General features: G+C 43.1%; 1 protein-coding gene across 4 annotated transcripts in view; it reads right to left on the reverse strand.

Moving 5' to 3' along the window:
* Positions 1–13639, reverse strand: part of USP48 (ubiquitin specific peptidase 48) — a 95300-nt gene continuing 81661 nt past the window's right edge. For all 4 annotated transcript variants that reach the window (XM_081817686.1, XM_081817685.1, XM_081817684.1 and 1 more), the window contains 5 exons: positions 11183–11338; positions 6058–6183; positions 4487–4535; positions 1612–1638; positions 1–542 (listed from right to left, as the gene is read on the reverse strand). In XM_081817686.1, coding sequence (XP_081673812.1) covers positions 520–542; positions 1612–1638; positions 4487–4535; positions 6058–6183; positions 11183–11338 — 381 coding nt within the window. In that variant the 3' untranslated portion in view covers positions 1–519. The remainder of the gene's footprint in view (positions 543–1611; positions 1639–4486; positions 4536–6057; positions 6184–11182; positions 11339–13639) is intronic.

Consider the following 13639-nt stretch of genomic DNA (forward strand, 5'->3'; position numbering starts at 1 on the left):
TTCTTCACTTTCATGCTTTATTGAAAGTAAAATATGAATCAAAGACAGGTATTGGTAAGCAGGTTATGTCTCTAAAGAATTACTTTTTAGTTCAGAGCAGAATGTTGTCCCATCTACTGTGATACAAATCCTTTATGGACCAATGCATCTGGTATGAAACTCGAGCAAGGAAATATAACAGAACTTTATTCCCTCCCGTGACTATAAATCTCATATGTAAACATGATTTACTGTTACTGCTACTAAACTGGTTCGATCTGTACTTGCCCCCTCCCGCCCACCACCCTCCCTTAAATATAAAATTTGAAACATTTCCTTCAAGTCTGATGTCCTTCAGTGCAATCTGCTTTATTTGACATAAGGCATTTGGGACAGTCACTTCGGAATAGTTCTCTGCCTTTTGGAAGAGTCATAGAATGGTTTGATTCTTAAATCCACCTTTTCAGTAATGCCCTAACATGCCAAACTTCTCTCTTCCCTTCTGGTCATTTCTTTAGAAGTCAGCAAGTGTTCAAAAGATTAATGTCCAAGAAGACCAGTACCTGGGAAAAGAAACACACGTGGAGGTACAGTTGTGAACTGAAAATTAAGAGTTCATGTATTCCATTTGCCAAGAACGCATCATCAACAGGGAGTATCCAATTTAACAAATAAGCACAGCAGCCCCTTGACGTTGAAGGACAAGGAAAAATATCAGCAGACTCCAGGCTTTCAGCTAAATCACATTTCTGCTGAAAGCCATGTTCCTACGCGGTATCTTCACACACGTTAATCAGATTTTATTGATGCTTTCATTTGATGGCCGTTTCTCATAAAGAAATTTTTTGCTTTGTTTTGTTTTAACCACATCAGGAGTTTCTTTGTAGTGGTAACGTGTAGACAACAAAGCTGCATTGACAGGAAGGCTTTATTTAGGCCAGTAGCTGTGCTCACTCATTTGCTTTAGCAAAGAACCCCTGATATCTGATGCAAACTCATTCCTTGGCAAAATCACAAGCTGCCACGGACCTCTGGAGTAGGCCAAAAAGACTCAAGATGGCAACAGTTAAATCTGTAAATATCAAAGGTCTGTATTTGACAAATTAACAAATGTTATTGGCGTACATGACTATAGTGGCCATGAGGGGACAACACACCACTGTGTCTCCATCCAAAGTAATAATCCAAGAAATGCCTGGATTCTCAACAGACTGACGAAACCTTTTCACTGAACCAGATATAATGCAGCAAATTCCTTTCCTCTAATTCTTACCAGTGATAAACAAACTGTTCTCCTCTAAGATGAGACTGATAGAAGGAACTGGGAACAGGCAAATATAAATGTCGAAATGCCAGTAGCTAATCCCCCAACCTTGCCCCTCCAAATGAGAAAGGGAAAGCAAAATGGACATCTGGCAGGAGATACTGTGAACACACAGGCCCTATCTCAGGCCTGAGTGCTGAAAAAGATAATGAAGCTGCTTGAATAAAAAATGCATTTAACTAAAATTAATTTCAGTCATGAGACTCAGATTGAATTAAATTTTAAAATCAAATTATGGCCTTCGCTTTAAGAGAAAATTACAGTAGGACTCTGACATTCATGAACAAAGCATGACAAATGTAACTTACCTTTAAACCCTTCTTCCGGCATACATACTAGAAAAAAAGAAAGAGACAGAGAAAAAAAATAATTCCAAAATGAAAAGACTGCTTGGACAGACAACAACAGTAAGGTCACTTCAGTGCCTAAAGACAAAAAGTTTAAAATAACTTCTAATTACCTTACTCACCCATAATGATTACCTTTGAAGTTTTGGGTGAGAATGAAGTCTTTCTGTTTTGTTTTATTTTCATCAAAGCAACACACGTCCATTATTTGAAAAGTCAAATACAGTAGAGGAATGGTTGTAACTGGAGAGAGCTTTTGTAGGACACCAGGGGAGGTAGGCCTGGAGAAAGCCATGTGATGCCCTCTGGAGCTGGTCTCCCCCGCCTCCCTCCATTCCCACACTCTAGAACGAACCACCTCAGAGTCGGGCAGCGCTTTCTTCTGCACTTTACTTCCAGATAATATGCTTATTCAGTTCACCCTTGAACAACTCAGGGCTGGAGGCACTGGCTCACTGCATGGTCAAAAATCTACATTTAACTTTGGATTCCCCTAAAAGTCGACTGGAAGCTTTCCTGAGAACAGTCATGCGACACAAATTTTGTATGTTGTATATATTATAGACCGTATTCTTACAATCCAGTAAGCTAATGAAAAAAAATGTTATTATTCTTTTTTAAACATTTAAGGGAGAGAGGGCAAGTGGGGGAGGGACAGAGGGAGAGGGAGAGAGAGAACCCTAAAGCAGACTCGGCCTCGATCCCAGAGCCCTGAGATCATGACCTGAGCCTAAGTCAAGACACGCTTAACCGACGGAGCCACCCAGGTGCCCTGAGAAAAATGTAAAAAAAAAAAAATCTTAAGAGAAAATACATTTAACGGTGCTGTACGGACACTTATTGAAAAAAAAACAAAAAACAAACCACGTATGAGTGGACCTGCACAGTTCAAAGCCATGTTGTTCAAGGGTCAACTACATTGTTACTTCCTAACTTTAGATGGTATCTACGAACTTCCTCAACAAAAGATACACATTTAGTTCTTCTACCAGCTCTTATGTGCCACCGGCCCCCTAACGCATCTATCATCCAGATAGAGATAATTTTCAAGCCAGTGGGTCTCCGGTATGCCACTCCATGAACAGGGCTCACAGTCGAACCCCTTTGTGGACCTTGGTTATATTTCCTGTTTTGTAGGACTTTTTTTTTTTTGGTCTTGGTAACTGCTACCTTATTTATGACTTCCATTTTCTCTGTACCATCTCCAATTCAAGCAAAAGCTCTTTTAAAAACGTGTAAACCTTGAGACAGCCACCCGTCACTTCCATGTTGCCCCATGGACACCCTCTGCCCCCAGCTGTGATCTGGACTGGGGATGCTCACGCCACCTGCCACAGAGCTTCTCTTCCGGGATTTCCCTTCACCATCTTCTAGGGCATTTTTCCTATGTTGGATCCCTACTTTTTTGTTCCACCATTCCAGTCTTTCTTGACTTACACTCTTGCTTCAGAGGAACACAACCTTCCACAGTATCTTGGCCAACGCTGCACGGGAGAGAAGTGTTTTGAGACCTCACATGTGTTCACAAAGAGCCATCACATGTGAGGGCAGAATAAAGTCTGTCTAGATGTAGATTCTGATTGGAATTCAATTTTCCTCAGAAGCCTGTGGGCACAGCTCCATGCACCTGTCTTCCTCCTGACTCTCTATCCTATGAATGTGACTCATTTTCCTTTGCATCTCTGGATGCTTTTAGGATCCTCCCATCCCTAGATTTTCACTTATGGTATCACGCCCTTGGTGCAATCATTTTTTAATTTCGTGAATCCCCTTCTGTTCTCTGAATGTTCCTTCTATCTAGCCCTCTGGCTATGTGGTCTCTCTGTATTACGTATAGTTAATTTTTAAGCTTCCTTATGCTTTCTGCATCAACTGCTTCCTCTGGGTTCCTTTTTTTTTTTTTTTTTTAAGTCTGCTGCTAGACAACTTTCGGTTCCATGCTTTCAATCCTCCACTGCATGGTGGTCTGGAGCTGCCCCTCCTACCTACTGAAGTGTGAGGACTCTGTTCAGGGCGTGCTGGGGGGGCTTCCCTGAAGGGTACCTGGAAGATGAACCACTTTATAAAAATAGATATGTGGCGGTGACTTCCTTGAATTGGCCACTATCCCCCGAGTGGGATCTCCTCCCTCCTGCGTGGGAGGTAGAGGTGGCTGCCAGCTTCTGATCAAGAAGCTAGGGGTACTCTCCCTCTGTGCTACGAACAGCCTCATTCTCGCCTCTGTGGTTTAAGTAGTTTGAAGGGCGGAGACGCACACCCTCGGTGGGCACGAGGCACAGGTGGGGGAAGGAGCAGTGACGGGTTGTCAAAGGAGGGGCTGTGAGCGGTCGCCCTCCCTCTGGTCGCAGGCTCCGCAATCTGAATGACCTTTGCTTCTTGCAGACCTCTTCCATCTGCAGACTTAGCTGTGAGCCGGTTTCCTCAGGTCAGCTAAATAATTAATACTCTCGGGGCGCCTGGGTGGCTCAGTTGGTTAAGTGACTGCCTTCGGCTCAGGTCATGATCCTGGAGTCCCTGGATTGAGTCCCGCGTCAGGCTCCCCGCTTGGCGGGGAGTCTGCTTCTCCCTCTGACCCTCCCCTGTCTCATGTGCTCTCTCTCTCAAATAAATAAATAAAATCTTTAAAAAAAAAAAAAAATTACTACTCTTCTCAGCTTTCCCCAATTTTTGTACGCACCTTTCTCTTTCTCTGAGCCTCTAAGATAAATGCTGTAAGACCCCACCCTATCAACACGTAGAACTTTTTTCAAAGTTAAAAGTAAAAGCTGCATTAGGTATAATGCCCCCTCATTCTAACGAGTTAAGCAAGAAATTCCTCCAACAAGTTTGTCTTTACCTTGCATGACGTCATCCATTGCGGCATAATCCGCAATTGGCTCATCAGCCTAGGAAGACAAAGAAAGACAATTCAAAACCTCGGGGAGCGGAAGCCTGGAGCAGGAGCAGGCCAGAACCTCACCACAAGGGTCGGGCCCAGGAGGTGACGAGTGTCTGGCTACGGACACAGATGCAAGCACTAGTAGACAACAGGCTTCGGGCACAGCCAGCGATGTCCAAGACTCACAGAGGACGCCGCTGCCAACCACAACGTAGGTCTAGACCCATCACCTTCAAAACTGTACATTATCTGTGGCACTGTTTTCCTGCTCCTAAAAACACTTTTCGAAGTGGAAATGTTGAGATCCCCTGAGATTACTAAACGCAGATTGAAATGATACGAGCTAGAAGCCAGCGGTGATGGTGACAGAGTGAGTTAGGTGGAAACCAAATCAGACTGGTTCCCTAAAAATAGGTTAGCTTAAAAAGACATCTGTGTCCCTTCTCACCACCAGGAACAAAACACCCATTGCCTTTGCAGGATGGAAGCCAGCACAGAGTGCAAGCTTGTGGCAGGGTGGGCAGCACGGGCAGAGGCCAATGACCAGCGTGGGCTCTAGCTACCCGCCTAAAGTGCAAGCCCTTTGATTAAAATGGGCTGTTGCGAGAATTTTGGACCTAGTAGGGTCCTTAAGGACTTGGCAACTTTAGGTTTTCAAAATAATTCCACAGAACCTACAGTTGCAAGACAAGCAAAAGGGGAACAGGAGGAGGGGGCGGGTGGTAGGAGGAGGGTTCGCGGATATGTGGAGGAGTGGGTATGGATGTGCTTCCTCGTTTCAGGGCCTAACTGGATCTCCCCAGAACTAAGGCTCCAGGGTATGAAAAGCATATATTTCACAGTTCAAAAACCTGACAAAGTTTCTACCGCATGACGCAGGGGTGTTTGGCACAGTGGGGATACTTCTAGCCGAGAAACCAGAGGTAAAGGGAAGCGATGAAATCCAGCCCATAGGGAGGGAGTACGGCAAGAACTGGGCTAAGCAAGGCTGGTTCAATGGCTTTTTTTCTTTGACAACCTCTCAGATACCCCTCCTTTCTAAAACACTTTCTACCTCTCCTAAATCCACTCTACCCAAAGTCAATCTCCATGGCCTGGACAAGAATCCCATTAAGACAACCAAAAGTATTTTGACTGTTGTGGCCAAACCTTGTGTCTTATATTTGTTTCCTAGCTTGACTGGCTGGTACTTCTAAGATGAAGGAAAAGAGAGGATGCTTTAACAGAAGTATGGTTAAGTAATTCTGCTGATCCAGAAGTTTGGGCAGAGGCTGAATCTATATCTATTATTTTTAACAAAAATTATGAGAACCCCACAAGAACCAACGACGTCTGGACCTCCTCTCAGTCTCTTGTGGCTCAGCCAGAGCCGGAGAATCCCGAAGCCAGCAAAAACCCACGGCACTCGCTTGTTAGCACACCCTGCTGAGGCCCAGAGGCGATCTTAACCACTGTCACTAGTAGGTTACACATGGGTGCAGGTCACCAAAACCTCCCAGAATCTCCTCAGGTAAGGAGCCGTCACCTACCTTTAACAAAATGACAGATTCGGGAATGACGCCAAGGGTGCCGAGGGTGGCACAGTCATCACTCAAAATCTTTCCATCGATGGACAGATTCTGGTCAAAGGGAGCAACTGAAAACGCATGCATGATCTGTGCCAACACAAAAGAAAGTCTGTATAAGGCAAAATACTGAGACTTACACCCTATTTGAATAAATGAACACATGGATTCCTTAAAAAAAAAAACAAAAACAAATAAGTCTTCAGACTACGAAAGATACTACTCTTTACAGTCAGCCCACTGAGACTATAATCCCAGCATATCTGGGAACATCCTTAGGAGATCTGCTAGAGAACACAGATACCCACAGATCCTTTTGTTTTTTGTTTTTTAAGATTTTTTTATTTATTCATTCGAGACACAGAGATACACAGAGAGAGAGAGAGAGAGAGAGAGAGAGAGAGGACATGAGCAGGGGGAGAAGCAGGCTCCCCACTGAGCAGGGAGCCCAATGCGGGGCTCAATCCCAGGACCCTGGGATCATGACCTGAGCCGAAGGCAGATGCCCAACCATCTGAGCCACCCAGGCGCCCCCCACAGATCCTTTTGTTGAGCACCTTGCCGCCTCCCCCAGAGCAGGGGGTGTGGGCAAACTGAAGGAGCAGAGGGTGGACCATGCTGACAGCTCCTCTGGTTTTAAGTCCTGGGCAGGGAAATCACGGTCACTCTCATCATGCCCCCAGGTACCACATTCTTTTGTCAAGTCAAGTCCAAATTCTTTCATAAGACCATCTTTAAATTAACCAGCAGGCCATTTGGATTCTTCTTTCGGTTTTAATTCCCTTAGCAAGCCTAGACTGTATAATTCAGCCCTTGAGATTGCTGTATATTCTTAAATAGTCTTGTCTCTGTTTTGGAACCAAAATAGGAATTTCTTAAGGGACCATATACCCCATCCTAATTCAAGCCAGTTGTTAAAAATGAAATACATTCAGAAAAAAAAAGTAAATACATTCAGAAACACTGTTATGCATAATACACATTTTTTCAACATCACAAAAATGTCTTATTTTTATCATTTCTGGATAGTAACTACCAGTGGGCAGGCAAGGACGAGTTGGCCTTGGACAGGAGCACACAGGCACCTTCAATGATAAGTTCTAATTTGTAACTTGGGAGGGTGAGTTCAAGAATATTCATTTTAGGGGCACCTGGGTGGCATAGTCTGTTGAGTGACTCTTGGTTTCGGCACACATTTGAGATCTCAGGGTTATGATATCGAGCCCTGCATCGGGCTCTTAGCTAAGTGTGGAGTCGACTTAAGACTCTCGCTGTGGGGCGCCTGGGTGGCTCAGTTGTAAGCGTCTGCCTTCGGCTCGGGTCATGATTCCAGGGTCCTGGGATCGAGTCCCACATCCGGTTCCCTGCTCCGCGGGAAGCCTGCTCCTCCCTCTCCCATTCCCCCTGCTTGTGTTCCCTCTCTCGCTGTGTCTCTGTCAAATAAATAAATAAATCTAAAAAAAAAACACCTCTCTTGCTCTGCCCATTCCCCCTCTAAAATAAATCTTTAAAAAGAGTACTCATTTTATAATGCTTCATAACTTATTCAATGCTTCATTTTATGACATATATGTTTTATTGCACCAATATCCATGATGTGGGAAAACTATTCTCCCATTACACACACTCTACCCTCTACTCTCTGATTCTGGAAAGATGAAGCAGACCTGAGCCAACTGTGTGTACAATAGAGCCCAAGAGCTTTCCAAGCCAAGAAGATCATGACCAGAAATGTGATTTTAATAATGGCATACAGAAAAATAAGAACAAGGATAACAACACTGGCCTCCTCTCTGTTAGGTCAGAATCTTAACTGGACTTAGCAAAAGGATAACAGCTCCTGGAAAACAAACGGAGATGGATCGGGATATGCCTGGGTGGCTCAGGCAGTTAAGCATCTGCCTTCGGCTCAAGGTCATGATCCCAGGGTCCTGGGATCAAGACCTGCATCAGGCTCCTTGCTCAGCGGGGAGCCTGCTTCTCCCCTGCCTGCTGCTCCCCCTGCTTGTGTGTGCGCTCGTGCGCTCTGTCAGTAAATAAAATCTTAAAAAAATAAAACAAAACAAAAAACACACACACACACACAACACAAAAGCCAGAGATGGATCTGTGGTTCACGTGCACTGGTATCATCAATGATCTGCCTGTGCATCGATACACGCATTTCTGGTGAGTAGGAAGTACTACCAGGACACTTCTACCAAAGCCAGCCCAGCACACAGGCAGAAGTAACCAGCCCTGGGTTAACAAAGGGGACCCAGGAGAAAGGAAGAGTTTCAGTGGAGGTGTCTAGGGCCAACTTAATGTGGGCAATGTCACAGCTGCTGGACTGCAGGAACGCCTGCTCACATCCCAAAACCCCGTGAGGGTGGACAAAGCAAATACCTCCGGCCACGAGCACACTCACTGAAGGGCTGATGCTCAGTACTTTATGTTTTGAGGACACAGACAAGGACATTTAATTAACTTCATTCAACAACTAATGACGCTTTTATTAAGAAGCCACCATGAGTTGAATGCTTAGCTCCATGCTGGAAATATAAAAGTGAGTAATCCCACCCTGGAGGGGTTCAGAGAGCGAGCGCAGAACAATGTAGCCTAGATGGTGGCAGAAGGCACATGTCAGATCTGGGGAGGACAAAGGAAAGAGTCGGTTGGACAGCTGGAGGCATAGACAGGTCTGTAGAAGGGGTGCCATGGAAGATAAACAAGTACTCACTAGTGAAGAGAAAACACTCTTTCAGAATGAGGGAATGGGACAATAAAAGGCATGGAGGCCTTCGGTACAGTAATTCACAAACCATAAAAACGCCTTAGTATAATCACTCTTATATGGGCCTGTTTATCAAGCAGGTGGAGCATCCCTGATCTACAGAGCACACAAGGAACAACGAGAGCCCTGTTCCCTAGCGGGGAGTGGCTCTGGACTGCTTGCTACAGGGCGGGTGGGGGGGGGGAGGGGCGGGGGGCTAAAATAAGGAAACCTAGGGGCAGTGGCTTCAGCTGCCAGCCATTTAACCTCTGGGCCAACATTTCCTCCTCTCTACGGCAGGCAACATCACCCGCTCAAAACCTATCTTTGGGAAAATGAAATAATACAATTAAAACACCGAACATCTTCTGTGAAAGGAGACGGATCAATTGTACTTCCATTTACTTTACGGTATCAGAGGTGGCTGAATTAATAATCAGGGAAAGCAAGCTTCTTAAGGTTTTAAGCAACTGTAAATGGGCTTGTCCAGAATAAAACATTTACAATTTTACAAAGGTTGTCCTCCTATTAACTTGGAAATGTAATATCCCTCAGAGGAAAGGCTCCATCAAACATAAAAAAAAAAAAAAGGCATTACATACTTTAAAAAAAAAAACAACAAAAACTCACGACCACCACTAACCGAGGGTCACACTCCTACCCACTACAAACCCCAATGCTGGCCAGGCTGCCAGGCAAAAGGTCACGTCTAGTGGAAGGATTCAAAGCCGCCACCACTGGGCAGCGAGGGAAAATTACATTTCACTGCCCTTTGTTTGGACTCCGGATCACAGTGCCTTCAAAGCCCAGGTGGGGGGGCGGGAGGAAGGACACTGCAAAGGACCCATCCAGGAAGAGAACATCGGGGGTCTCATTTGAACTGTGGCTCACTTCAAACAGCAGCTTGGTGCAGGTAACATGCTCCTATACAGAGGATATTTCTGCTGACTTTTGATTTGTTCTTCAAAAATGGTAGTCCATAATAAAAGCAGAAAGCAGCACAGGCTTTTTGAGTGTCTTTATCCACAGGGGCTCTTTTTGTAATTTAAAGGTTTTGAATGTTCGAGGTTTACCACTGACAGGCAAAAAGCCGGTGACAGAAACAAGCTTTCTTAGATGTAAAAGGTACAATAACAGAGTGAAGATATTATGCCAACACTTTATTTTCAGAGCCACGGGTTCAACCAAGGGAAATACTGTTCCCAGGACAATCTGGAACATATAACACCCTCAAAGGAAGCCTGTATTTTTGCCTCAATTACAATGATAAATATCAGCAGCAAGAAAAAATGCAGAACCAGTAAACTATGCCACATGAAAGTAGCAAAGAGGGAAGTTTGGTCAACTTTTTGGATATATATCAGTGCCTGAAACAGATTAGGGGCCAGATTTTCTTCATGGACATCTTGAACTTATCAGCCACTCTTGCCTAGGTTTTGGGACACACCATTGCCACACTCATTTATACTACTTTTGTATTGATACCAAGAAATAACAAAATCATGAAGTATTTTCATAATGCCTACTTGCATTCACTGAACCGATGTGCAAACCAATGCTTGTTTGGGGGACGGCAGGGGAAGGGATGGGGAGGAAAAGATCTAAAATGAATCTTTAAAAACCAATTTGGAAAACACCACTCCATAAAGAGAGGTGGTAAAGGAAACTTAAAATTTTAACAAGGAGATTTAATCTAACACCAAAAATATTGTGATAGAATTCCTGACTCATTGGAGTGAATCAACAGTCAAGTAGCTGCCTTTTAATTCCCTTTACGTTTCACAGCACATCTTGGTAATAGGCTCGAATACCTATCAAGGGGTCAAAGGAAAACACAGGGCATGATAAAGCGACGGAACGATGATTCTGGAACAACCTTGGCATGCAACAAGTTAAATGGCTCTGTTTCTCATTATGGAAAGCTACTCAGAACCTGCTCAAGTTTTCACAATCCAAACCACTCTCACCTTCATAGAAATATTCTTGGTTATTCTGTCTGGTTTAAAAAACTTTTTAATTTATTTTTCAATTACATGGTCTCTATGCTCAGCAAAGGGCTTGAACTCATGACCCTGAGGAGTCACATGCTCTACCAACTACTGCCAGCCAGGTGCCCCTGATTCCCGGCTATTTTGAAAACTTTAAGTCTTTCTAAAAGAAAGAGTTATTTCAATGTAGGCATTACTGTGAAATCTAAAGAATCCCCTCTCAATGGATTGATACTATGAGCATACAGAGGTTAAAATGGCCGACGATGAAAGAAAACAGACGTATATAAACATAGGAAAGCAGGAATTCATGAAAGTCGAGGTTCAACAAAAGTTGTATTTTCCTCACCTGAATTTTCAATTCTTTTAACGTTTGATTAGCAGAAACAAGAAGTGCTTTCTCACCACGAACTTTTCTATGTCGCATACTGCGCCGAATGACTTGCTTTTGATAGGCTATATAATTTTGATGGGTTATCTTTTGCCGCTTTGTTCCTCCGTTGCTCTATAATAAAGATCCAAAACAAACAAAGCACTGAAATTATCCACTCTGTGACCCATGCTCTTAAGTACATCAGGTAGGCAAAACTGGTTTATTTATTGGTTCCTTAACCATTTGAAATTCAGTGTCAACAATGAGTAGAAACTCCCCGGAGGTTCTTACATAGCAGGCTTACAGAAAACCGGCGGGGGCAGGGGTCGGGGTGGGGAGGGGGGAGGATAAGTGAGCTATACCTCTCTCACTGCATGCAAGCTCCAGGATTTAAAAAGAAAAAAATTTTATAAAAAGGACATTTAAGAGCAAAATGTTATGTTTGACCTTAAATCAGAAAAACACACATATGATAAACTAAAGAACTTTAAGATTGCTAAATTTAATTCATAAACAACCTGAATCCTAACGTTCGTATTAAACATTTTCTTCCCTTGAGAATGGCATGGAAGCTAAGTAGAAGCAGCTGAGAACTTTAAAACAAAAGACAGTATTAATAAAGACATCAAACTTGGTTTAACTAAAAACAGGATGACACATTGTGCTTCTTGACAGGATCACAAAATAGCTTCGACTGTGAAATATTCTTGCAATACTGTTACACCTGAATCTAATCAAACACTTAGATCCGATTTCCAGTGGACAGAAAACAGAGAACAGAGTAACAAAGGAACATCAGTAATATAAGGAGGCAATCAGCTGAATCCAGGATATGGGACAATCTGTAAGAAATCCAACTGGTGTCTAGTCAATGTCAAAGACAAAAAGAAAGGGGGTGAGGAGGTGGGACCAATGTTCTAGATACAGTAAATGTATACCCTGATGGCATGCTAGTTTGAGGGGAAAACATCATTTTGGACATATTTGGGGTACCTCGAAAAATTTGAGTCTGGTAATAGGACACTGTCCTATTTATGTTGGTTTAAGTATTTAGAGGTGAGAAGTCATGATGGACACCATCTACCTAAAGAGAATTTGGCAAAATGTACAGGCATACATATGGGTACAGAATTCATAATGCAGCAGTCTTCAGAAAAAAATGATAGGTAAGGACCAAATGTCTTTCTACAACACTCCCATAAAAGCCTCATAAGGAGGTTAACCGTCAAGAGTCTTCTGTGAACCAGGCCAAGGAATGAGAGAAACAAGATTCCTTAAACATTTTTTTCCCCTGCTTTAATTAAATCTGGATGAGGTAACCCCCAGGCCCTGGCTCTGGTTTCGGCAGTTGTCACTGAGTGTTAGCTGTGCATGAGCAGAGCGATTTAGGGGTAATTATGGACACAGATGCCACATACTCATTACTAACAGAGCTCCAGAGATTTACGAAGCAGAGGAGGATCAGGACGCAAGCCCAGAAGAGCACTGGTTCAGGGGGACACCCGCTGGCTAGGCGCCACGCAAAGTGAGGTTCAGCTCTAGCCCCGAGTCTACAGAGATACACAGGGGGTTCTAAGATTCGTGAAGAGTAAGTTACGTGGGAAGGGGAGTTAAAAATAAATAAATAAAAAGTTAATCATTTTCGCCAATCTCAAATGTTCAAAGGAAAGGTCAAGCTGCACCTAAGTCCCACAACTAGGAAGAATAAAAATATCTACAACGAAATAAAATTTTACTTTAGACATACAAAACACAACCAAATAACAAATCCCTACACACTGAGCAAGATATATATATTTTTAATGGCTCTGATTTTAAATGGGTCTAAAAGCTTCTCCCAGAATTAAAAAAAAAAAACAAAACAAACCCACAGAATTTAAATCCAACTTATCTGACAAAAAACAGCCCACTGCTTTTAGACAGCTTTCCATTACCTAAGTGATATCCAACACTGGGTGCATCATTAACCTGAATTGTAGAAAAGGTCAAAGTCAAAGAGACCGGGTTGATCTAGCTTAGAGGAAAAAGGGGGATTTTTTCCTCCCCATTAAGGACAAGCGGAGATGCATCATTTCCTATTATGGGGATTTAAATCAGCAATTGCAGATGCTCTCCATGTACTGAGATACCGTAACACGTTACAGAGAAAATGTCAGGATGCTGAACTTCTGAAAGGCATGACATTCTTCCGGGACCATCTCCTCTTCTAAAGAAAGATCACACGAGATTTTTTTGAGGGATAAAATATTTAAAACACTGGAGTATTACAATATCCAAACAAGGAGAGGGAAAACAGGAGAAAATTATAATGTATATATAAAAGAAATTACAGCATAAAAGGCAATGTTTCCCATCATTCTCTATCATATTTGTAAATATGAAATCTGTTGTCCTCCACAACTGAGAACAGTAATTCTACATCAACTCTTTAAA

Source organism: Leptonychotes weddellii, chromosome 4, assembly GCF_054177405.1.
Source record: "Leptonychotes weddellii isolate Sample4059 chromosome 4, ASM5417740v2, whole genome shotgun sequence".
NCBI lineage: Eukaryota > Metazoa > Chordata > Mammalia > Carnivora > Phocidae > Leptonychotes > Leptonychotes weddellii.